At 46.6% G+C, this 26239-nt stretch overlaps 1 protein-coding gene across 1 annotated transcript; it reads left to right on the top strand.

Annotated features, from left to right (window-relative positions):
• ATP6V0A4 (ATPase, H+ transporting, lysosomal V0 subunit a4) lies at positions 1-25805 on the top strand. The gene is made up of 20 exons (XM_009332939.1): positions 1-202; positions 703-781; positions 1626-1720; positions 2776-2901; positions 3298-3392; positions 4448-4574; positions 5180-5262; positions 9613-9706; positions 11144-11356; positions 11773-11923; positions 12503-12642; positions 12952-13109; positions 14502-14595; positions 16402-16520; positions 17486-17702; positions 19336-19443; positions 21289-21423; positions 22377-22494; positions 24436-24607; positions 25712-25805. The coding sequence occupies exons 1-20, from the start codon at positions 86-88 to the stop codon at positions 25803-25805; spliced, it is 2535 nt and encodes an 844-aa protein (XP_009331214.1). The 5' UTR covers positions 1-85.
• The last annotated feature ends 434 nt before the right edge of the window (positions 25806-26239 follow it).

The following is a 26239-nucleotide window of genomic DNA, read 5'->3' as shown; positions in this document are numbered from 1 at the left end:
CTTTCTGGCACCTCCCTGGGCAAGGAAAACTGCGCCGCTGCCACCGGCCCCCCACAGACGCCCAGGTTGGAGGAGGGCAGGCAAAATGGCCTCCATCTTCCGGAGCGAGGAGATGAGCCTGATGCAGCTCTTTCTGCAGGTGGAGGCTGCCTACTGCTGCGTGGCTGAGCTTGGGGAGCTGGGTCTGGTCCAGTTCAGAGACGTGAGTAGTGCCCAGCCGGCATGCTGAGCTGTGGGAGATGCGCCCCGGGGTGGGCTTGTCCTTCCCTCAGAGCACTTGGGGAAAGTGCACCTGCAGGGTGGTCAAAAAGCCCATGGAGAGAGCGGGACTTCCCCAAAGCTGATCTGAAAGCCAATCACCATGCTGAGATCCAACCTGTTCCTGAGTCCCCATCTAGTGCTCTGCACGCTCTATGCACAACCTTAGGACGATTCCCTCCACCACCAGAAAACAGGGGGTGTCTCCATGAGAGTCCATCTATGACTCCTGCTGTCACAGCAAGGCTGGGTGGGAATGAGCCTGGTAAGGCCACGATGTCCTTGGCCCTAAGGAAACCCACGGTATTGCCCTGCCCTAGGAGTCTGTAAGATGCAGTGGTGTTGGCCATCTGCACTGAAGGCGTTCGTTCTGTGCTGATGTTAAAAATGAGCGCGGCAGCGTGCAGCCTCCAGCCTCAGGCTTGTTTTCCCTCCTGTTTTTAGCTGAATGTGAATGTGAACAGCTTCCAGAGAAAGTTTGTGAATGAAGTGAGAAGGTGCGAATCCTTGGGGAGGATCCTGCGTAAGTAAATGCTTGTCAAATGCAATCGGCTTTCCACCAACTGCTGGTGTGGGATTTATTTCTTTGTTAAGTGCTCTCACACAGTGGAGCAGAATTAGTGGCAAAATGGTGATGTTTTCATCTGAGCCCCTGGAAATGTTTTGCGTGCGTCAGCTAATTACCGCTTCACCCCATATGGGCAATAAATGGTTGCCCCTGTTTTGAAAACTGAACTGAAAGGAGGTTAATTAGCTTATATAAAATCACAAGATAAACCTGGGGCTGGGCAGGAGGCTCACCCAGATAACCAGACTCTTACACCAGTGTGCCAGCCGTTGGCATACGCTTCCTGTGGCCCAGTGCTTCAGCCTGGGGACAAATCCTTAAAATCTGAGCAACAGAACTCGTGGTGCCTGCTCTCCTACGGACGTGTGTCCTGTGAGCTCTGCGCTCACCCCACCACGACACTGGTGCCCACCATAGCCACTGTGGCAAGGACAGCACTTGCCATTGCTAGAGCAGAGGAGCAAAGCCTGAGCTTGCTGTGTGCCTTATTCACTGCCCCAAGCAAGGGGGTGCCGTGCCAGCTATTTGGGCCAGGGCTGAGGGCTGTCCAAGGCAAGGGAGTGGGAGCAGCCACCACAACTTCAGGAGGAACAGCGTCCTCATTGAGAAAGGAGGCTGCTGGGTGTCCAGCTCTTGATGGTTGTGTATATGTACTGGGATGATGGCCCTTGTATATCACTGCCCCTTGTCACACCTCCATGTGATGCCTCAGTCCTGACAGGGGGTTTAGCAGCAGCTGGTGACCAGGATGATGCAGCAGGGATGACTCTATCGAGACTTCTGTGTCCTTTCCTTGCAGGTTTTCTGGAAAATGAGATGGAAGACAATGTTGAGATAGTCAAACTAGAAAAGTACCCAGAGACCCCGCTGCCTCGGGAAATGATTGATATGGAGGTACAGAATTTGGAGCGGGCCAAGGAGAAAGAGAAGGGGATGTGCATTGGGATGTCTGTGTAATGTGCTCGATACAGCCTTCTCCTGTAAGGAAGGACCCGGCAGCTGAGGCTGGCACAGCTCTCCCTGCCTGTGGAGGTGCTCCCCGAATCACCGCCTCAGCAGTTAGGTTAAGGCTGGTCTTACTGCATGTTTGTAAAGGATCCCAGTCTTCTTACCACCCCCCGTGAAACATCCCTCTGGTCCCATGTATTAATGGAAAGGTGTCACTACCGCAGAATGCCCCCATCATGCTGTAGGAGACAATAAGAAGGTTTTTGGTGATTAACCAGGAGAGCTGATGTTAGAACCGGCTTCACTGCATAAAAACCCCAGGGCTGTCTGTCCTGGTGGGAGTATGGTTGTGATATAATAATATTGGGGCCTGACACAAATATTTGTGCCTTGCTTTTGGATGTGCAAGGGATGCTTTATTCTAGCCCAGCTGGAAGCTAAGTTTACTGACGGGGTAACTTTTAAATGCTGCACATGTAGGTGACTAGGAAGAAAAATCATGCTTTCCAAGGCCTTCAGCTTCACGGGCAAGGTGGTTGCCTGGTGTGTTCCAGGACCCACATTCTCACCTCATTTTTGGCTTATAGCTAATGAACCTAAGCTAATGGCCTTGTTGTAGGCTGCTTTTGTGGTCAGTAGACTGATAGCCAGTCCACCTGGGGTCTGAGATGTCCTGCGGGGAACCACAGAGGTGCCAAGACAGGCTGAGACACCTACACCAGGCACCCACTTACCTGCCTGAGCTTCGGTGAGGTGAGTCAGAACTCTAATGCCAGAAGAGGACAAAGCACCCAGTAGGGAATGTGGCAATGGGAAAATGAGGCATTGGCATTGATTAATATCTTCCTACAAACTCAGTGTTTATTGAAGTGCTTGTTGAATATTTCTGTATTCGCCCTTGAAAAAAACCAACCATCTATGGTTTGAGATTTGGTATCAGCTTGGTAAAGGGCCATTGCTCTGCTTTAGAGTTTTTCTGGATGTGCTTGGACCCTAAACAGACAGTGCTGGAGAAACTTGAAGCCGAGCTGCTGGAAGCCAACCAGAACCAGCAAACGCTGAAGCAGAACTTCCTCGAGCTGACGGAGCTCAAACATCTGCTGAAGAAAACCCAGGACTTCTTTGAAGTGAGTGGCCTCTCTGCTTTTCCAACAGAGTTGTGGAAGGTTCCTAAAAATACTGATATTTTCATTTGGTGTGTGTTGCTGTTACTGATTTTTAATCAAAACCCAGCGGTCTTTACCACAAGCCAGTAAGATATGTTTGCAAAAGCACCTCTGTCAGTTTGGAGCCTGCATTGCTCCATGAGCCAGTGGGTCTCAAGAACTTGGTTTCCAGATCTCTTTGAAAACGGCATTTATGCTTTTCCGTTGCTAAGATATAGTTTACCTTTTTTTTCCCCCTCCTTTTGGTCTAAATCTCTGTGGAAAGTTACCTTTGGGGAAAAAAATGTCAGGAGAAAAATGTGAAAATAATTTTCAAACTGGCAGTGCTGAATAGTTTTTAAAACTAATGTTTTCCAGGCGGAAACCAATCTGCCGGATGATTTCTTCAGTGAAGACACATCTGGACTGCTGGAGCTGAGAAGCACTCCTGCTGCTGCAGCTGCTAAGCTGGGGTGTGTATTGGTGATGGCCCCCAGTTTGGCCAGGCTTCCCACCTGCACCGCATTGCTGTGACACCGGTACACTTCCTTCAGCTTCTAAGCAGAAGTTGCTCACCAGCCTCTTCAGCATAGCTGTTTAATGAAGATGAGACAGTGACTGTCCTCTGAAGCTGTTACCAAAACTACGGTCAGGTTATGGGTCAGTGGGACAAATGGACTTTTACTTCCAGGCCACCAATTCCAGTGACCACTTAGTAGGTATTGACTGAAAATTGTTATCTTACGGCATCTCTCACCTGTGGCTTCTGGACTTGGGCGCCTGGCTACCAGCCTGGTCCTCACGGATGGATGTCTAACCACAGCAAAAAGCCATGGGATTGCTTGCACTGGGCTTTGTCTGCAACAGAAAATGGCACTGAGGATGAGCGTTAGGGGAGTGGAAATGCCACCGTGCATATGGCTGATGATAATTCGGTGGACAGCATAGACTCAAACAGCTTTCCCTTGTGTTTACATCAGCTAGGTGTTGTGAAACTCGCTGATGGTGTTTTTCCAGGCTGGTGTTTTCTGAAGTCCTGTTCAACTGTTTTATGAGCTAAGCATATGCCTGCAGAGGGCTTGCCTTAGTTGGGTGTATACCAGCATGTCATGCTGCACTTCAAAGGTGCAGTCTGGTGCTTTCTGGGAAAGGGAAAACAGGAGGGAGTAAAGATAAACCACAACTTCAAAATTGCTATGTCCTACCTCTGTCATTCAGGCACTCTCCGTTTGTGTGACTTTAAGCATCTCTCCTTTTCTCCATTTCTAGCCAGAATTGTCTCTTCTCCTTTTTCTGTTGATCTGGGGAGGACTTACAATGTTTTAAAGAAAGAACAACAGGATAAAGTCAGTAGATTGAGATAAAAGCCAGACTTGAGCAAGGAGGTCTTTCCTAGAAGTGCCTACAGCAGCAGCAGAGCCCTGCCTATCAAAGACTAGAAAACAAGAGATTGTAAAATCATGTGTGTTACAGGTCCTAAAAGACTTAGAATGGACTTGTAATTTATTTATCTTTTAACTCTGCTCAGATTCACAGCAGGGGTAATAAAGAGGGAAAGGATGATACCCTTTGAGCGTTTACTGTGGCGAGCCTGCAGGGGAAACATCTACCTGAGGTACACCGAAATGGACACCCCCCTGGAGGACCCTGTGACGGTAGGTACTGACCTGTTTTTGCTTCACCGCTGCTCCTCATGCATGCCTGTGATCTGGAGAAACCAAACTGGTGCCCTGGCATCACCACTGCTGCAGCACCGGCTGCCTCACCAGAGCTGGGTGTCTGAAAGCAGCCTGTAGAAAAAAGGTGGAAAAGTCTGAGGATGGGAGAAGTTTTTTTGACATTGCTTTCCCTTTTTGCCATTATCAAGGTGGCTTCTTTGTCCTCCCTGGTCAAGGTGCATGTGAGTCCTAGCAGGGTGGCTGTGTTATGGGGACCACCGGGGAGGTAGGCTGTGGCTGTCCTCACCTGGGGCTTACCACAGGGGTTTGATTCCTCTTGGTGTCTCTGGGGTGAGCCCTGTGCCCTGGTGGACCTCCTGTCCCCTACCTCTCCGCTCTACATTGCTCTTTCCCCCATAACCCAGAGCTGCTGCCCATGCCTGCTCCCTGAAGAAGCATCTAGGGAAAACAATGCTGCTGGAAAACTGGGGCTGGGGGAAAGGAGCAACCCAGTGAAGAGGCTGCTGAGAAAAACCCACCACCTTTTCTGCACTGGACTCTTTCCTCTGGGTGCTTTAAATTCTGCTTGAATTGCGTTGCAGAGAGAAGAGGTGAAGAAGAACGTGTTCATTATCTTCTATCAAGGAGAGCAGCTTAAACAAAAAATCAAGAAGATTTGTGATGGGTAAGGCAGGCTGGTGGGCAAGCCACAGTGAATCCTGCGGAGCTGTTTACCTGTCAGCCTGGGCTGGCTGAATTTGGAGCCCCAGATTAGATCTCCGTGCCCCGGCTGTCAGCTCTGCCACCGAGCTCCCTTCTGCTCCTCAGGTCTGCTGCTCCTAATCATGAAAGATATCCATCACCTTGGCACTTGGAAACCAAGGTCCTAAATTTTCCAAAGTAACTTAAAGATCTTGGGAGCTTCAGTTGCTAGAATTTTAACTTGGGACATCTTAAAGGGGACTGTTTTTTAAGAAATACTCAGCATTTCCCCTGAAAACCAGGGGCCCTATCTTGGGCACTCAGAACATGGTAATCCCCGAACTGCTCTCAAGCCATCTGGCATTTCAGTGTAAAAAGATGATGCTGTAGTTTATTGAACCCTTTCCCAAGGCCTTTGGGCAATATCTGTGTAATCAGAGACAGAGCCCAGAAGAGAAAGGAAAGCTTTATACAGCCTGACTTGTTTCCACCCTGTTAAGCATCTTGAAAAGATAATTCAGGTCGAATATTTTGTTACTCTTTCATAACACTGATGACCAATGGGCTTTGTTGCAGTGTAAATCATATTTGACGAGGGGATCTGTCTGCTGTCACCGAATCCATTTCAGGTATAGCCCCTCGGCCAAGCGGGGCCAGCCAAGTCCCTGCAGGCTGCAGAAGGTCGCGGGGAGGGGGTGAGCAATTGCTATTACCTGACATTTGCACTCAGGGCAGGTCTTTCCTTACGTCCTGCCTTTAATCAGAATAAAAGCAGGAAAGTCAGTTCATCCAGCTGGGAGAACTGACTTCAGTCCATGAAGCGATAGACCCCTGGGGACTGTTAGCAATTCCTGCACTAGAAACAGGGCCCTCCAAGATGCCTTCTACAGGCAGTGGAGGACAATGCTTATCCTGAGAGCAATTCAGCCCTCCCGAGGTGGGCATTTCTCTCTATAGAGCAGCCAAGGGGGCATGGAAAGCTGGGGGAAGACTCCCAGGTCTCAGTCACTCATTTCTGATCCTGAACCTCAGACATGGAGGGACTTTTGCCATCGCCACTGTACAGGATGAGGCTGCTGCTGGTGGCGGTCTTTGAGCTTTCGGCGAGTCTCGTTCGCTTTCTGGATTACAATTTCCTGCTTATGTCCCATTTCTTTGCCTGCTTTTTAGACACTGTTCAGTACCCTTCTTCCCTTCTGCACTCATGGGCAGTTGATAGTGGTGAACATTTCCCATTGCATTCGCCCCTGTGCCGATGGCCTTGCAAGTTGCCAGGTCATACATTTAGAGCTGGCTGCGGCTGCCCACAGAGTGCTGCAGGCGCTTCATTTTGGAGGATTTTTTTTTTTCTTCCCCTGCGGCATTTTAAATTCCCTGCAATCAAAAACCCAATACTTTTTTTCTGGGGTGGGAGTAAAAGAACAGGCAATGCGATGCCTGTCAGCATTTTTGTTATTGATTGAACCCAGGACCTTCCAAACCGGAGGCACGACCTTCTGCAGCTGGGTGCAGCCGGGAGCGTGGGGCCAGGCAGCACTGGGAGTGTGAGCAGATCCCTGCAGGGTGGGCCATGACGTGCAAAGATGTTATGAGCTGGTGGTATGTATGTGGTTGTAGGTTTATAGAAAGGAACTTAGGCTGGTTTCTCTCAGCCTCTTGTAACTGAAGGAAAACATACCTACCTAAGACAAATTCACAGGGTGTCCTTCATGGTGCTAGCGCACTGGTTTTTGTTTATTGCCAGCTAATCAGGCTACATTTGAAATTGTCTTTTATTTCTTTTCTTCCTCCCGTTCAAATTTTCTGCTTGCTAATATGCACGTATCTATGGATGTTTTGCTGAGTGGCAGTTTTTAAATTGTGTTAATCCCATGACTCTCCTTTTGTGCTCTGTGGGCCATCAGTCATCCCTGGTACACAGGTCCAGACATTTTGGTCTGGTCCATCTTTAAGGCAGGGTTAACTATACCTAAAGCAGATGGCGGTGTCATTCCAGCCCCAGCAGGACATTTCTGCTTAGCACTAAGTCATCATTCATGACAAGTAAATATCCTGCAAAAATCATGGGACTGGTATAAGCCAGTCTCCTGCAAGGCAGGCTAAGATTTGTTTGCAGAGCAGTGTGCCTCAGGTTACGCTTGTAGTCCCTGCTTGACTCTAATTGGTAACATTAGTCTGCCAATTTCATGAGCATTAAGTCCATGCACAAATTTATTAGTGAAAGGTGTAGAGGGAGCAGGGAGGAGGAAAATGTAAGAATTTTTCTTTTCCTCCTTTTCTTGCGGCTGCCTCGGTGCTAATGTGAATACTAAACTGGGTTTATCAATGTAAGGATTCCCTGCTGAATTCTCCTGGAGCTTTCAGAGATGTCTGTGCCATTAGGGCAAAGCTGATACTCAGTATGCAAAATGGCTGTTAAAAGATCAAAGCAACACTGCTGCAATAACGTTATTGGAAACAGGGGAACTGTACAGCATGGAGGAATAAGCTTTCAAGTTTGATTAAAAATCCTTATTAAAGATGAACTAAGAGCTGTGAAGAATAAGAAGATGGAAATAATTAGGTAGGGTGAATAACCTTTGGAAACGAATACCAGGTGTTGAGTGAGGAGAGATTCGATTCTGGAAAGGAAAGTTTAGCTGAAGAGCACGTGCTGTCATTACACACAGCTCTGGGCTGATCTCTAGGAAACTGCTGCGTGTTTTGTTCAATTTGCAACTGTCCTCACTTGTGTGTGTGCTGGAACTGATTTTGGAGAGCAGGTGGTGATATATTCTGTGCTCAGACAAAGCCAGAAGGTGATGCTTATCTGTACACAGAGCATGCACGTTTTTGTCTCTTAAACAGGGATAGACCCCATGACCCTCTTACATCTTCTTCTAATTCATCTCACGTGCAGAAAGGCAGCCCTTCAGCAACCCTAACTCAGCGTAACTCCACTGCAGGATGGTGGAAGTGTGTTGCCTTAGATGGGCAGATGATCTCCACTCTGTAGAGAGGAGTGATCTCTTCCTGAAGACCTGTTGGGGCAATGTTGAAGGACGACATTTATAATGCCCTTGAAGTGGCAGGGCTGGCACAAGCACTAGATATCGCTGAACAAACCGAGCAGGAAAAAATGGAGAGATCTCTGCTATTTTAGCTACTGCAGCACCTCAGCTCAGTTAAAGCTTGTAGGCACAGAGCCTTGCAGCAGTGCACCTTGTGATCTGCAAGGTCTCAGTGGGAACTCCTTGCCTGCTCTTCGTGCATGAAGTATAGTCTGGGACTTGTTTTGCAGGCAGAACAGGTAGCTGTATATTTTTCAGAGAGAAATGCAACTTATTTATTTCTAATTGACTGTATTGGGTTCATACAGTGGCTCTACAACACTGCAGTGGAGAAGGTCATGCTGCATACTATAGATGAAGCAGTATAAAACACCTACGTGGAAATAAGATCTTCACTCACATATTGGAAGCCCACATTAGTACTTATTATACCACATTAAACAAACCAGCTGAACCTCCCAAATGCAGCTTTGAGGGTAAGCTTATAAAAGCATTTATAGTGGCCTGGCCACATGTAAGCTGACATAACGGATACCACTCTCAGGTGTTTAAAAAACTTCACCCATCCTTCCCTTGCTCCCCAGCTGTCTAGCCAAACAGATGGACCAGAAGCCAAGAGCCGGCTGCATGGTCATTCTCCTTTTGTTTTATCCTGGAAATACAGTCGTTTGGTTTTGGGGTTTTTTTTTTGTTTTTTTGGGTTTTGGGGGTTTTTTTACAGGGTTATTTACTTACACAGCCTGCACACACGCAGGGCGTTTGCTTGCTGTGCAGCAGTAGCTCAGCCGCTGCCTTCCCCCAGTGACTGCTCGAGGGTAGTGCAGAGGCAGGGACACGGCATTTTTCCAGCCTCGGTGCAAGAGGGACATCTGTTGGCTACCGAGTTAACGGGGCTGCCTTCGCCAGGGTGGGCTTCTTTTGTGGTTCTGCAGTTCGAGCAGCTTCCCCAGACGTTAGCGGGGCATCCGTACTGTGGGCATAAGGGAGGTGGCTGTGTATTAGTGCTGACCGCTGTGTAATATCATGTACCCTGTAGCACCTGAGGCAGGGAGTGTTTCTTTCAGCGAGAACAGGCGAAGGGATCCTTTTTCTCATTAAAAGATAAATGTACCTTTTTGGACCTTCCTGGGAGACCACGCACAACTGGTGCGTATGTTAAGAAGTGTATACTACCAGGTGAGGAATAAAGTCCGGTTTCCCCACCTTTGAGCTGAGAAGAGTCCAGAGGAAGAAGTAGTCAGTCAAATAAATGGTGTTTCTCACTTCTTTCTTACTGAGGCTAGATTTCGTGCCACAGTCTATCCCTGCCCAGAGTCTGCCACTGAGCGCCGAGAAATGCTTGATGGAGTCAACACAAGGATCGAGGATTTAAACACAGTAAGTGCCGGCAACTTTACTGGGGTCTGAACCCTGCAAGTGGGACCTGCCCAGACATATGTCCTATCTGAAACCCTGTGGCCACGGCCAGATCCCAGGCTTGTTTTGGGAGCTGGCAGTGCCGAGCTGGCCGGGGGCTGGGGATGAAGCCACCAGCCCAGGAATGGTCCCCCGCCTGTTGCGGAGGCCAGTGCCTGTGCTCTGTTCTGCCCATTTACGCCCCTCAGGAGCTGCTGGGGGACAGCCTCCCACGTAAGGGACTCAAAAACTACTTGCTGCTGTTGGCTGTGCAGAGGTCAGAGGTTTAGACCTTATGATATGGGGCTACAGGGTGGTCATCTGCAGGCTACAGGTATTGTAACCAAATTGCACATTGTCCAAAATGGTTTCATCTAGCTCTTACAGCATGGTTTCCCTCAGCAGCTCACAAAGTTGCTCAGTCACAAGTGTAGTACAACTATACTAGGCTCAGACAGGACTCTAAAGATTTATTTTATATTTAAATCATGTTTTCTTTACCGAGGAAATCTTGGGGCACTTGTCATACTAGCAATGGAAAGCCAAGACTGCTGTTATAGAAGTACAAGTCTCCAACCTCTTTACTCCAACATTTAACACAGGGCTTAAAATTACAAGTTCAGTTGCTATGGGTGCTCAGTAGCTTGTATATCCATGTACTGCATCAGGACTTCACGCCTTTTGGAGCGACTCCTGTCTGTGACCTTTGTATTGTCACACACAACAGTCAGCGGGTCCCAAGGCAGGAGGGAATGGACACCCTGTTTGCCTGAGGTGGCCCATCTGGCAGTTGACAACCTGCTGTCACCCCTCTGTGGATGCCTGTGGCTGCCAAGCCTGCACGCAAAACTGCTTCCAAACTGACTTTCACTCCTGAGCATCGTGGGCAGCTAGGCTGCTTCAGTGCTTGTAGACCACACAGGTTATCTTCCTAACACGTTATGTCCGTCGCTCATTTATGCAGCAGCACTGTGGTGGGCACATGATGCATTGAGGTCCCACCAGGGCCATGAGCTGTAGCTCTAGCAGGGCAGGCACACTCATGGATGTGATGTGCCCCAAGTTCACGGCACAGAGCTGCCTACAGGAGATGGCAGGGTGGGAGCGCATGGTGAGATGTGACCAGTCTGTAAGCAACTGGGTAAGGAGCCAATCCCACAGCTCAGTAACTCCCGATGGTCTCCTCTACACTTACAGAGGCTCAGGGCCATGCAGGGAGAGTCCTTATTGAACAGCGTTGTGCACCTGGTGTCAAGTGCCCCTGTGTCCAGACCTGCACACACTGCCCTCCAGGGCATTCATATGAATCGCTCCCTTTCCGCAACCCTCTTCCACCTGCCTTCCCCAAATAACTGCTGAGTAGACCAGGCCACCTATGCCTTGCTATCATCTCGAGCGCTGCCTGTGCTGTGCTTACAGGTGATAACCCAAACCGAGTCCCACCGCCAGCGACTGCTGCATGAGGCAGCAGCCAACTTGTGGTCCTGGGGGATCAAGGTGAAGAAAATCAAGGCCATCTACCACATCCTGAATTGCTGTAACATCGATGTCACCCAGCAGTGCGTCATTGCAGAGATCTGGTTCCCAGTGGCTGATGCTGGCCGGATAAAAAGAGCTCTCCATCAGGGAATGGTAAGAGACCAACATTTTGGGTCCCTGAAGCTGTCACCGAAACTGCATTGTTTATATGTTGAGCATATGTTCAGACTTCTGTCTGTTACTGTAATGCTGGGCTCCCTTTTCTGTTTTAATTAAAGCTGAGGTTGTTGCATGATCGCTTGGCCTCGGGGAGTTTGTCAGCATTAAATCTTAGCAGGTTTGTGATCAACCCACAAGGCTCAGCAGTGCTGGCAGCTTTCCCTGAACAAACCAATAGCACAGAAAATGGAAAAATCTGGATATTAGAAAAAGGGTTGAGATATAACACTCTTGAGCCCAGCTTTCACGTTGCTGGCTGTGCACGTTTGGACACAGACCTTGGTGCTGTGGGACCGATTCCTCTCTGCTAGCCACCCTGACTGTGTCTGTCCTTGTCACCGGGTTTGCAGGAGCGCAGTGGCTCTACTATCGCCCCTATCCTGACCGCCATACACACCAGGATGGCACCACCCACCTTCAACAGGACCAACAAGTTCACAGCTGGATTTCAGAACATTGTGGATGCGTACGGTGTGGGCAACTACAGGGAGATGAACCCAGGTGAGAAACACTCAGCGACCTGCACCTGGCTTGCCAGAGCCAAAGTGAAGCTTTTGAGCTCCACCACTATCCTAAAACATGCACTCATTGCTGATTGAGAAATGTGAACCATATTTTCTGCTGGTAAAAACTGGTACTATTTGGTGCATAGGCATGGATTTTCTCAGGCAAAGAATTTGGCCGCCAGTCTCCAGTGATTAATTGTGGCAGGAATAATGAACTACATAAATACAGTATGGGGAATAAGTGGTAAGGCAGCAGCACTGAAGAAAAGACCTAAGCTCGCAAGGCAAATATAAGTTGAGCTTATCGTACTGAGGCAAAAAAAAGTCTAAAGGACCTGGGAAAAGTGTGAAACACTCATCTCAAGGAGAGCACTGAGAATGAACAGAAACCTAGAGTCTTTCTGGTGGTAAAGCTAGTTCTGCACTAGATCTGATTGCCTGGTGAGTAGGGGAGGGATCCTGGAGGCCTTTGAGGGCAGCAGCTATGAGGAATGGTCCAGTGGGGTAGACTGCTTCTCTGCTGAGGTCTTTTTGTTTAGGAGGAGCTGAGCTTCTTGTCCTTTCCTTCCTGCAGCTCCATACACTATCATTACCTTCCCCTTCTTGTTTGCGGTGATGTTTGGGGATTGTGGCCATGGTGCTGTCATGCTGGGCTTTGCACTCTGGATGGTCATTAATGAGAAGAGCCTTCTTGCCCAGAAAAACACTAACGAGGTGAGTACCAGGGAGATGGTGCACCCTATCAGCATAGGAAAAGGCTCATCATCCCTGTTTGATAAAGGGGGCATCCGGCCTCCCAAAGGCTGAGTGGAGATCCTTTGAAGGTGCTCATGAGGCAGAGATTTGGCAAGTAATTCTGCCTGCTTCTACACAGAGACCTGGATGGGCCCAAGGGACCTAGAGTTTCCTATAAATAATTGTATATATGTAGATTAGTACAATCGTGTCTCCTGTTTGCTGAGGCCCACCATTTGATGGGACTGCGGGTGCTTCTGTCACTGGCACTGCCTTCTCCCCTTGCAGATCTGGAACACCTTTTTCAGTGGACGCTACCTGATCTTGCTCATGGGCATATTCTCCATGTACACTGGCTTCATCTACAATGACTGCTTCTCCAAATCGTTCAACATCTTTGGCTCTTCCTGGCATATCATCCCCATGTTTAAAAATAGCACTTGGAAGTAAGTGGCTAAATGTGGGAAACAACTGAAAACACACCAAATGGAGCACGTAGGCTTTGAAAGAAAGACACAGTGACTGCCTGTGTGGGGAAGGGAAGAACTGTCTGCTGTGGATGCAGTCATGAATGAACCAGAGGTTTTGTCTGTCACACACAGACGAACTCACTATTGAAATGGAAATGTAGAGTCCCCGGGAACATGCCTGTTTGTTCAGGCACTGATGTGCATAAAAATCTGCAGGTGTCCGGAACTGATGCATAGAGAATTATCAGTGTGATGGAGACTGTCATTGTGTAGGACCCATTTACACACACACACACACACACACGTGTGTGCACACAAGCGCAGGATAACAGTTCACAGAGAGGCTGGAGTCGGTGACAGGTATCATGTGGTAGTCCTCAGCACATCTCACATAGAAAAACACTAACGAGGTGAGTACCAGGGAGATGGTGCACCCTATCAGCATAGGAAAAGGCTCATCATCCCTGTTTGATAAAGGGGGCATCCGGCCTCCCAAAGGCTGAGTGGAGATCCTTTGAAGGTGCTCATGAGGCAGAGATTTGGCAAGTAATTCTGCCTGCTTCTACACAGAGACCTGGATGGGCCCAAGGGACCTAGAGTTTCCTATTAATAACTGTATATACGTAGATTAGTACAATCGTGTCTCCTGTTTGCTGAGGCCCACCATTTGATGGGACTGCGGGTGCTTCTGTCACTGGCACTGCCTTCTCCCCTTGCAGATCTGGAACACCTTTTTCAGTGGACGCTACCTGATCTTGCTCATGGGCATATTCTCCATGTACACTGGCTTCATCTACAATGACTGCTTCTCCAAATCGTTCAACATCTTTGGCTCTTCCTGGCATATCATCCCCATGTTTAAAAATAGCACTTGGAAGTAAGTGGCTAAATGTGGGAAACAACTGAAAACACACCAAATGGAGCACGTAGGCTTTGAAAGAAAGACACGGTGACTGCCTGTGTGGGGAAGGGAAGAACTGTCTGCTGTGGATGCAGTCATGAATGAACCAGAGGTTTTGTCTGTCACACACAGACGAACTCACTATTGAAATGGAAATGTAGAGTCCCCGGGAACATGCCTGTTTGTTCAGGCACTGATGTGCATAAAAATCTGCAGGTGTCCGGAACTGATGCATAGAGAATTATCAGTGTGATGGAGACTGTCATTGTGTAGGACCCATTTACACACACACACACACACACACACACACACACGTGTGTGCACACAAGCGCAGGATAACAGTTCACAGAGAGGCTGGAGTCGGTGACAGGTATCATGTGGTAGTCCTCAGCACATCTCACATAAATGTACCATAGGCATATATGGTGAGATTAAGCTGCAAAGGCCATTTCACTTTTCTTTTGTAGTAAGGATGTGCTTCTGGACAATACGGTGCTGCAGTTGGATCCAGCAGTCCCAGGAGTCTACTCTGGAAATCCATATCCATTTGGAATAGATCCGGTAATTGAATTAAATTGCTCTAGGATAATTTTTATTTCAATCCTGTTTCTACATATCAGGTACATCAGCAGCTCCCTGCTCTCTCTCCTGAAGCCGTGCTCCTCTCTTCTTGCTCTTTGCCTGCTCTTTTCATAGTAGTTGTGAAGCTTTTCTTTAGCAATCGAGGATATATATTGCTGACAGTTTTGCACAGGCAGCAGCAAAATGGTAAGCAGGAAGGAACGTCGATTTCGCTGGAGAGTGGTCTTGTGCTGCAATCTCCACTCTGTCACCAGGCTGCTAGACTCAGTTTCCTTACTTGAGTACTTAACCCATTCCAGAGCTACCTCACAAGTCTGAGGGCAAAGTCCTAATTTCTGTGCAGTGTATTTATCGTATGAAGTGTGAAGTAAATGCCAGGATTAGTTAACGGATCCACATTTTTTTCTCTGTGTCCTATTTCCCTTTTCTTGACGTTCTCTGTTTATCACATATTGAAATGCAGTTGTTAACATCAGGCTTTCCTGTTTCAATCTTCATGTCAGCCAGTGAACATCTGTTCTGCCGCATGCGCTCTCATTTCTGTTGGTCACACAAAGAAACACTGGCTTCCCCTGGTTTGCAGAGAGATTGACCTTGTAGGAAGTTTTTCACAAACCAGGCTCTAAAGCTCTGCCCAGGACATAGGCAGTGCAGTTCAAGAAGTCACGACATAGGAAGATGAATTTTCTGTACATTGCCCCATCACATCCCTAATTTAAGTTAACCCAGGCTAGCCCCTCTTCCACCCTGGCTGCTGCTTGCTTGAGAGGCTGGGACCCCTGGCTGGGAGGGAGGAACAGCTGAACAAGTGCTGGCAGGGAAGGGGTGGACTGGAAAGCACCAGCCCCTGCATGGCCCTCTCTATGGAAATTATCCCCGTCATCTGCCCAGAAGGATGGATGGCTCTTGGCATTTTGCAAGTCCTAAAAGGGTGGCTGAGGTATATCTTGGAAAAGAAAGAGTCAACCTGAGCTGAGGAGGCTAGGCAGTCTCTTCCATAGCAATAGAAGAGGCAAAGCATGCCAGACAAAGGCACATAAGTGAATGTTTTGTTTTCCAAATAATCCTGTCTTCCCTTCTTTCTCTTCAGGTGCTATACCTAGTGTCTGAAAAGAGGTATCTACTTACCATCTTTGGGGTCAGAAGGCTTTGGGGTCTAGAAAATTTTACAAGAAAGGAGAAGGAACCCCGGAGCCCTGTAATGTAATAAAGGCAGGAGTGAGAAGAGGGATGTGGTTACTGTCCTACCACATCTGAAAAGTTACTGCAGAGAGGCAGGTGATAATCTGGTCTCCATGGCCAAAGAGCTGGAATGAGCTGGTTTTTTGTTCAAACAAAAAGTTTGAACATGTTCTGCCCTTGGTACTTCTCTGGTGAAGGCGGAACAAATTTCCATAGCAGCAGGAGGGATTTTCTCATGCCCTTCCACCTCTGCTTAAAGGAGATGACTCAGCCTAAGGGCAAGGAATGAGGCTGAAAAGATCTAGGTTCTGCTACCAGCCTTTGCATCGGTTTCTGGAGGATTGAAGCAAAGTCACTACATTGTTTCAAATCCTAGTTATTTCCTCTGTTAAATAAGAATAATACTTTATACCTTTTAGATTAGAAGCTTGGCAGAGTGAAAAGTATTATAAGGAACATCTAGATATCTGTTGTTTGTTTTCTTCTTACTAGAACTGTCAGGAGTAAATTGGTAGCGTCAAAGCAACAACTGCCACAAATCTGTTATTGAGCAAACACCTGAAAACCTTGTTCTTCTGCCTCTCTCTGCTCCTTTTCCCAAAGATTTGGAATGTTGCATCAAACAAGCTGACTTTCCTGAACTCCTACAAAATGAAGATGTCGGTTGTCATAGGGATTGTGCACATGATTTTTGGGGTGATACTCAGTCTCTTCAACCACATGTAAGTTTGCTTCACCAAGCCCGTTGCTGCAGCACACAAGTCCTCATCTTTAAACTAGTGTCCTTCATTCAGAGAAAGCCTCATATCTCGGACCGATGACTGGAATTTTGCCCTTTCCCCAGTGTGAGCAGAAATGCCCCGTACACTGACTCACGCCACTGCTGGTACAGAGTGCCGAGTCCAAAGGCCAGAGGACAGCTGTCACACTGCAGATATTCTCTTGGATAAACTCTTTTTTCGCTCTCTTATATTCATGATTTTGCAGAAATGCTAAAGTACACTAAACTAAAAATATATAGCACCTCCCACTATTGATAACTTCTGTCTTGAAAGACAAACTCTTTTGGTCCAATCCAAAGCACACTGAAATCTTGCACAGTGTGTGTGCATGTCTTTCTCCTGACTTAGTGGGCCTTTAGTCAGGATCTGCGGGTGTGTGTGTCTATGCCTCTGCCTCTATATTTTGGAACAAAAAATAAGAAATGGTGATAGAGTGGAGGGGCTGACACTACTGTCTTGAGAGACTCTCCAAAGCTGGAAGGTGTGTAGTGACCCTCAAAGATGGAAAGTGTTTGCAGGTGGCAGAGAAGAGGACTGCCCCTATAGAATAGATTCTACACCTGATTCTGACTTTCCTCAGCATATAATGCCTAACTTTGTAAATTAGCCATTTTTTTAAAAAAATGGCTTTTATTTCAATGTATTAATCTTTTGAGGTGCTGAGATACTGGTGGGTCAAGTACAAAAACCTGGAGAGAATCAGTATGACAAAGCTTTTGTATTTAAATAATGGCTTTCATTTATAAGGACTGCAATTACAGACTTCTTTCTTGCCTAGTGATAGTTGTATGTTTCTTACATTATTTTCCATACACTAAATGGTGTACAGTGCTGCCATACTTGGACGCAACCTTGAATTAATACCCACTGTATTAATTGTAGTTATCTTTCCTGATTCTTTCCAGCTACTTCAAGAAATACATAAACATTATCCTTCAGTTCATTCCAGAAATGATTTTTATTGTCTCTCTTTTTGGCTACCTGGTCTTCATGATTATTTTCAAATGGTGTCATTTTGATGTCCACTCATCCCAGAGTGCACCAAGCATCCTCATCCACTTCATCAATATGTTTCTGTTCAATTACGGTGATGCTTCAAACGCTCCATTGTATCTGCATCAGGTATGGATCAAGCAGCTCGAATCCACTGTAGCTGGTTTTGGATTCACAGTGGGTGTTGTGGAGAGTGGGCATAAAGATGGGGAACAAGCTCAAAAGCCCAACACAAGTGCCAGTCACATAAGAGAAGTTTGTTCTTCTGGTATCCGTGTTGGCCTTGTAGACAGGTAGGACACAGAAGCTATTAATCAGTAATGCACAGCAAACCTCATTCTTAGTGTCATCCTTACAAGAACGATGATGCAATTTAAGATACTTTTGGGGAAAAAAGGAAAGAAGGGTGATTAGAGATGCAAAGCTGGGTATGGCAGATGTGCTGTCCTGAAGTCTCGGCACAATGCTAGAGACAAAGCAAGCCTCTCCTTTCCTTGATAATTTCTTATTTCTTCTTTGGAAAACTTGAAAATATTTAATATTAATAAATTTTAATATTTAAAACATAATATTTTAAGCTAAAAAATAGAAGTAGCTAGAGGATTTTCTGGCAGCTTTTTGTCAGAAATATCTCCTTTGGAGAGTTCACTTAAAAAAAAAAACAAAACAAACAAGCAAAAAAATCTCCCCTAAGAGAAAACTTCTTTTAAAGTCATCTCTATTTATTTGCTCAGAACACGGATTTTTTTTTTCTTGCTTGATTGTACATCAGCAGCATCAATGAAGAATCTGCAAGCGAATGCTGCCTCCAGCCACATGTATGCATCTACATCTACACAGTTGCACACTCTGGCACTTCAATGTGAGCTCAGTTTTAGGGTGAGTCAGAGTTAGTAGAGAGCCCCGATCAGTTCCAAGTAACTCCATTAAGGCTGCAGGGGAGTTTGGGAAAACACAGTTTTCCCAGCCTTCAAAAAGTCATTAAATAACATTTTGTTTTGTAACAACCCAAAGCCTTTCCAAGATGGTAATTTTTTTCTCATATTCCTCTCCCCCTACCCCACTGTCTGTGCCATCCACCTGGGTAGTCTGAATGCAAAGACTGTATGAGACCAACCATAAGGTGATCAGAGATCACAGCCAGCTTTAAAAAAATGCAAAAGTTGTAGCTTGGGGTTTTCTTCGTTCGTTTGTTTGTTTGTTTTTCTTAAAGTGCAAACAGTTATGTTAGGACAGCAATAGGGGTGGCATACTGCAACAAGAACACCTTATATTGTGGGGGCAATGTGTTATCAAACCTAAGCTACGGGGATTCAATTCCTTCCTGGAATTGCTAATGTAGAGCAAATCCTGGATTCCCTGTTTTCCAGGGGAAGACTTGAATGACTTGGCTCTTACTGCAGCATTTCTACACTGACCAAAGCAAGGCAGACTGACTGCCTCACCCAGCAGTTAGGACATTCACTGGGGACACTGGAGAGCCAGGTTCAAGTCAGTAACATTGGGGTTTGGCAAATTAACCCTTTCCAACATGAAAGCTTTTCATCTCCAAGTCTCCAGCCATGTCTAGCTGGCAGTGCTTTCTGGAGCCTTAAGCAGTATACATTTATTTTCACGTTCTTACAAGCAGAGGAGACTCAACCAATACAGGGAGTATATCTGTTGTGTAAAAAAAATATCATTTTATAGAATCAGGTTTCTAACCATAAAGGCTAAAGGAAGTAAAGTAACCTTTTGCTCTTCTTGTTGTTTTGTCTTTTAGAAAGAAGTGCAGAGTTTCTTGGTCATATTTGCTCTGATTGCTGTTCCCTGGATGCTCCTAATTAAACCTTTCATCCTCCGAGCCAACCACCAGAAAGCGCAGCGCATGGTAAGGGATGTGGATCAGGCAAGGGGGGTTCAGTACAGCAAAGGCAAAGCTGGGGAGACAGACCCCAAAAAGTGTTTGCGGTGATCTAATTCTGCTTTTCTCTGATCTCAGAGTTTCTCTGGTGATTTCAAACTGTGCTTTACTGCACATGCGCCAAGAGCATGCGTATGGACATTTGGCTGAGCCATCTAAATGGGAAGCAGGAGCTTTGCTCACAAGGCCATTCCCTATTTGTTGGGAGAGGAGTTAGGCTGACACTGAGCTCTTTCAAGTGTCGTATCCAAAACCAGAGAAGGTGTAGAAAGACTGAAGTGCTGGTAAAGCCAAGACAGGGCAAAGACCTCAGTTCTCAGTCCACAGCCACCACTAACAACTGGTTGGCTGCTCTGTAGGAACAGGGCATCTGCGATACTCCTGGCCTTGGAGAGATCAACCTTGCTTGGAGGAGAGGCTTGATTTAAAAGCTGTTGCCTGCTTTCCAGTGGTGCTTTCTTCCCTAAGTGATTGCCTTCACATTAATGAAGCCCTCCTTCCCATGGGGTCTGCGGTTTGCCCAGCTCTTCAGCACATAACTGCAGCAGCTGCAGTTTCCCAGTTGTTCATTAATTCTCTCATTTATTATGCTAATAGGACTTTACTTGTCTGTCAGGATTTACTTCTCTATAGTCGGAGTTAGTGCCTGGAGTACCTTTTATAGGGCACAGATGTTTCCATTTGAAGAAAGAGGTGCTGGTTGTGCTGTGTGACCTTTTCCAACCCAGTCACTTCTGACCTATAACTGAAAGCCAGGTCCCTGGGAGGCCTTTGCAGCCCTGCCTCTGCGCTGTAATTTCTTATTTTGTCATTCTTCTGGGATTTGGATGAAAGCTTGACATGGCTGACTCCATCTCCTGCTTTTATGCTAGTAACATCTGACAGCTTTTCCCCACCTCCTATTATGGCCCTGTATTTCTGTTCCTAATTTTCATATGTTAGCTGTCTGATCACATCTTACATTTACCCAGATTTATATGTTTGCAACAAAGTCTGTTCTCTATGCTGACATTCAGGTAAAGCAAAGATAAAGTGGGTGTGACAATGATTACTGCTGCAATAGGAAACAATATGTTATCAGGAGACCTTACCCATGAAACCTGCTGGAAGCTATAAAGAGTGACAGGACAGAACTTGACAGAAGCTGTGAGGTCTGAATTTGGTTATGCTGTATAATAGGACTGTTGTAGGCATCTAATGTAGGGCTATTCTTATGCTGTGCTGTCATTTCTGGAGTGAGGCTCAGATCAGGTTGTTCAGGCCTCTAGAAAAGCTCTGTGAAAAATGATTACAGAGAGAAGATGGGTTGTCATGAGGCTTTTGTCAATTTAAAATTAATCAAGAGACCTGAATTGTATTTCTGTCCGTATCCCAGGAACTGTGTGACCTTCATCAAGTCACCTCATCCTTTCAGGCTCCATTTCCCTTTCACTTGATGCTAATTCCTTTCATTTGCACCCATCTAATTGAGATCATCAGGTTTAGTGTGCCTCAGTTTTCTCATTTGCCAAAAGTGGTGGATCTTCTCATGGTGGGTCTCTCATTATGAGACTAGAAACTACCTCCAAATTAGTTGGAATCACTGGAAAATGCTCTAGGATGGAAAATATTTAAGTATTATTAGCAGGAGTTCTCAGTTTCTGTGGTCCATGATGACTGACTATTGTTGAAATTGTCCTCATGTTCATGATATAGTCCTTCATACATTACCCATCATGAGGTTATTGATGGAGTTCTGTGCCATGGTCTGCTTCATTTTGCTATCAACCTGTAGCATGACACAAAAGACATATTACATTTTTTTTTTGAAAGATTCAGTCTCAAGCCATCTCAGGAAACCCTGGAGATGAAAATGAGGTAGATGTCCCAGAAACCAATCACTCCAAGAAAGCTTCGCAGGGAGACCACAGTGGTGGCCATGGAGGACATGAGGATGATGATGAAGAGGTAAGAAAATGTGGGCAGAAAATTATTCAGACACACACAATAGTAGAAGACACAAAGTCAAGCAGAAGGCTTTTGCAGAATTGCCAGCCCTTCTTTTTAATAAGATACCAAGACACACTGTTGCAACAGTTTGTGTTTCCAAACAGAGTAAGCTTTGAATTTTCATAGAATGAATTCCTCTAAGTTTTTCCTTTAGTTTTGCTTGCTGAGGGCAGGCATTCTTACAAACCTCAAGCTTTTGTTTCCCCGGGGGAGGGGGTTGTTTCACTTCCACATTGCACCCAGAGAAGGTCAAGCCTTCCCCAAGAGTCAGTGAGTTTTCCTTCCTTTAAATTGCAAAGGAGCATTGAAAAGTTGGCAGCCTGCAGTGTTGGCTAGGGAGAAGAATCTTCCTTTGGCAGATATTGTCAAGGGCTTCTGCAGTACTCAGCAACACAGTTTAAAAAGTGACAAAAGTGTTTGTAGCAGTTGGAAGTACCAACAAAATTGAATGTGGATATGGCTGACTGTTCCCAGTCACAGGGAATCTTCACAGTCTTAGAAGATATGTTTATTCAGTGATATCTCCCAAAATGCATATGTCAATAGGCAGATAGTCTGAAAAACCCTATTTTATATAGGAATTTCTGTCTCTACAAGAAATCACAAAGATTCGTAGCAACTGGATTGCCATCTTATTCCAGATTTGAAATTGTAAGACTGGAATATGAGCTGGTTCCTGAACATTTGCTTTACACTGGAATTGTATTTCTCCAGCGAGAATATATGGGAAGATCATAGAGAACTGACAATTTTCAAAGCAGTCTTTTTATCTGGGAACTATCTCTGTGTTGCTCAGGACACATCAAGGAAAAGGGAGGAGTATGAAGAGCCTTTAGTGGAGTGTTGCTCTGTTAACCAGAAAGCCCTGAACTAAGAACTAATAAAATGTGTTTGGTTTGATGTTGTTTCAGTTCAATTTTGGAGACACGTTTGTCCACCAAGCTATCCATACCATTGAATACTGCCTTGGCTGCATCTCCAACACAGCATCCTACTTGCGGCTCTGGGCGTTGAGCTTAGCCCATGCACGTGAGTGATTGACTACCTGTTAGTTACCTCACCAGCAACTCCATGGTGATCACTGCTTCTGCCAGTGTTTGATTAATGCTGCAAATTTCTCCATGAAATGAAAGCGGACGTTTGTGTCTTGGAATGTTTTGCTTCAGGTCAGATCAATCCAAGTGTTTTGTGGTGGTCATCTCATTTTTTAGTGGTGATCTCCAGCAGCTATATATCAGGCAGCTCCTGACTGCATGGCTTGGGACTCCTTGCTGGCTGGGACCCATTTTCCACACTGCTCTGTAGCCACCCCTCTGGAATAGTCCTCATGGCGTGTGGCATGATGGGAGGTGCAGTCCAAATGGGTAGTCCAGACCACAGAGTATGGGAACCATAGCTTCATTTCCCAGGAGGCACTTGCTATAGTCTAAGGGTACGCAGATGAATGTAAAAATTACTTGAAACAGTTATTTTTATTTGGTTCAGCAAACTAGAAAGAAAAGTTTTGGTTCAAGAACTCCTGGAACTTGTTGTTTTCACTGGGATTTTTCCCAGCAACATTTAGTGGAACCTCACATTCCATGAGAAATGTACCACATTTCAATGTCTTTTGTCTTGATTTAAGATAAAAACAAATGCTCAAATACTAGAAATTGCCTCAGGCTGGAGCTTCAGATTTTCAACGACTCTAATTTTTCTGAAATGTTTTTTATTAATATTGCTGTACCGCCTCTGGCTAGCAGTTGCGCCTGCCCTAGAGAATTGGGCACACAAAAAAGGAAAACAAAAGGGGGGGCGTGGCATGGATTTGACAGGGGTGAGCTGTAGTTCTTGGCACAGAAATGAGCTTAGTAGGAGTCGAGTGGAAGCTAATACACATTAGCTTTACATGGAGGACAGGTATCTAAATATAAACCGACTAAAAAGCTTAGCTAACGGCAGTCCTATGTGTTATGTCAGAATTCTGCCTGGAAACCCACCATATTCCTTTGCAGCCTTACAAACTGGCATTGACAGGAGTATTTTTTCCTGAAGGCAGCTGTTGCAAGGGATCCCTTGCATCTGTTATCACCTAAACTAACAGGTCATTGAATCTGTAGTCTGAATATGGCTCAAGGACCAATGAGTGGCAAAATGGAAAATAAGGCTGAACCGGTGGCTGGAGCATCTGGATGGAGAAGAGCTGGGCTAAGTCCTTGCTTTGCCTGTATCACAAGAGGAAAATTGCTCAGTCCTGAATCTATCCAATGTGACTGGAGTAGTTAGGTTAGGAGTATGGTTTTGCATTGACAGGACATCTCGGATACACCAGTGCTTGTGAATGTTGATATAAAACTGTGCAGGAAAAATAATCTTTAAGAGCATGCAAGCAACCTAACATTAATACAGCCTGCTTTGAGTGGGACCAACCAGTTGTCCTTTTTTTTTTTTTTTGCACCACAGCTTCTCCATGACATCCTAAGAGAAGTGGTTTGGAGAACAAATGAGAATTACACGTCTCCTGTGGGTCTTAGCTAGCATCAATGAGTACAGCTTGTAACCTAATCTACACATGTATTGACTACATCAATCAATCATGTTCACTGGGATTTAGCAGCAGGTAGTCCTAGAAGGCTCCGCATACTGCCTATCTGCCATGTTAAAGAGGTGCAAATTAAACTGATGACTGTATCATGCGAGGGTAACAGCAGTCCTGGTAGTGTGCTCACATGGACTTGCGATACAAAGCCAAGCCAAAACAGCACCATCAGCTTCTAACACAGTGAAGAGGAGCAATGGAAAACAATCTGCATCCGCTTTCCTTCCCCGGTCATCGTGGAGAGGCAGGGTGGCCATACATGATTACTGTCATGTACATTTTATCCTAGGCCAGCTCATCTAACTGGGAAAAATGGGTGAGCTACCAGACTGCACGCTGTGTCCTTCCATGGCTGTTGCTCAGCACTGTTTTCCCTTTATTTCCTTTTGCAGAACTGTCAGAGGTCCTTTGGACCATGGTGATGCACAATGGGTTCAACAACAGCAGCTGGGCAGGCCTCATTGTCATCTTCATCATCTTCGCGGCATTTGCAGTGCTGACGGTAGCCATCCTGCTTGTCATGGAGGGGCTCTCAGCCTTTCTGCACGCCTTGCGTCTACACTGGTAGGTGGTGTGGTCTCTGGGAGCTTTTCCCAAAGCAGTCTTTGGGAGGGATCAGGCTGTAGAAACAGATGGCCACACCAGCCAGTGTTAGACATGCCATGCTAGTACCTATGCATTAGGACATAGGTCCCCCTTGGCAAATGAAGCAAGGGAGACTCCTCCAAAGGGAGGTCAGAGCTCCCTACTCCATCTCTGAGCTGCTCCCTGGAGCAACCTGCCTGTCTTCCTGAGCCTGTGGGGGCTGTGGGCATGTGTGGCAAATGGCAACCTGCAGCTCTGCCCTGGTAAACACACAGAGCCACCGAGGCCACCTTGACCTGCATGATAAGGCCTGAAGGCACAGCCACACCACTGGTTGTGTATCCCACCCAGGGTTACCAACAAACAAGCCAGCTGGGTGCTACCTACTGCAGCAGGAGTTCAGCCAGGGCTGCAAAAGCTGCGGAGAACCTGGGTCAGCACTTGTGCCATTAGGCCAGGTTGAGCTCCAGGCTGTTTTGGCTTTGTGGCAAACCAGTTTCAAGTTAGCTCATGTCCACCTTAACTAGACATCAGTCCAGGCAAGGACAGAAGTGCGGATGCACCATCAGGCTAGTGTGTAAAGCAAGACCAAGGTAACAAATCACCCCTCACCACCACCATAACTTGGTATCCTGCCTGAGCACCCAAGCTGTGGCCTTTTTCACCATGTAACGTCCCACCACAAACCACAAACGCTGCCAAGGCAAAACCATGGTGCAGTTGCTTGTCATTGTGCGGGGAGGGAGAGATGTCTGTCACCCACCAGTGTGTGCAACCAGCAGGCAGTTATCCCAGCTCTCTGAGCTGCTAGAAGCAGTTTAGCGGGCAGGCAAAGTCCTGCCAACTGGCCTCACGAGGAGCATTTCCAGGCTGACTGATGGGAAGTCAAAGCTGATGCATGCCGGGTTGCTCCCTGGGCTGCCCGTTTCTCATTGCTGGCTCCAGAAGGAGCCCACGTTCCAGGCTTATAGGTCACCATCTCTCATGGCCTCCCTTTTCCTGTGGGTGCCACGTTTCAGCCTCTCAGCTGGCCGTAAGTCCTGCCTGTAGGCAGCACTGACACCCTGCTCTGTTCCTCCCCAGGGTTGAGTTCCAGAACAAGTTCTACGTGGGAGCCGGGTACAAATTTTCTCCGTTCTCCTTCAAGCACATCATCGATGGCACCGCAGAAGAGTGAAGCCAGTACATTACTGCTTCACTCCTCAGACCAGGCTCTATTTTCTTGTGGTGGCTCAACCATAGAGTGGGGTATATGGGATGAAACAGAATGGGATGTGGCCCTTGAAAGAAGAGCAGCTGTAGGTGAAAATGTCCTAGCTGCGTTCACATACACTGCTGTATCAGCTGGGAGCTGAACTACATCGGCTGGGCTGGCTGGACCCTTGACTGTGTACCTCCACCAATGTCTTTACCAAGTACCTGGTCCTCAGCATTTGATCGGGTCAGCTGCCTACTGCTTGGCTGAAAAGAGGAGATGCAGCTTTGAATTAAATTGGTTATTAATAATCAACAATGGAGCATGTGTTTTGCTCCATTTACTGCCTTGTCTTTGTGGCATACTTCTGTCTGAGGAAAATATGTTTCGGCTGTTGTTTCAAGCTGTGGTTGATC

This window comes from Pygoscelis adeliae, unplaced genomic scaffold (assembly GCF_000699105.1).
Source record: "Pygoscelis adeliae isolate BGI_AS28 unplaced genomic scaffold, ASM69910v1 Scaffold38, whole genome shotgun sequence".
NCBI lineage: Eukaryota > Metazoa > Chordata > Aves > Sphenisciformes > Spheniscidae > Pygoscelis > Pygoscelis adeliae.
Note: the sequence above shows the minus strand (reverse complement) of the source record. Positions and strands in the feature narration are given on the sequence as shown.

Coding starts and splice junctions, on each gene's coding strand:
- ATP6V0A4 (XM_009332939.1), top strand. CDS start 86: ATGGCCTCCATCTTCCGGAGCGAGGAGATGAGCCTGATGCAGCTCTTT. Junction 11,357..11,772: donor GAGCTCTCCATCAGGGAATG/GTAAGAGACCAA, acceptor CCGGGTTTGCAG/GAGCGCAGTGGCTCTACTAT. Junction 13,110..14,501: donor TTTAAAAATAGCACTTGGAA/GTAAGTGGCTAA, acceptor TTTCTTTTGTAG/TAAGGATGTGCTTCTGGACA.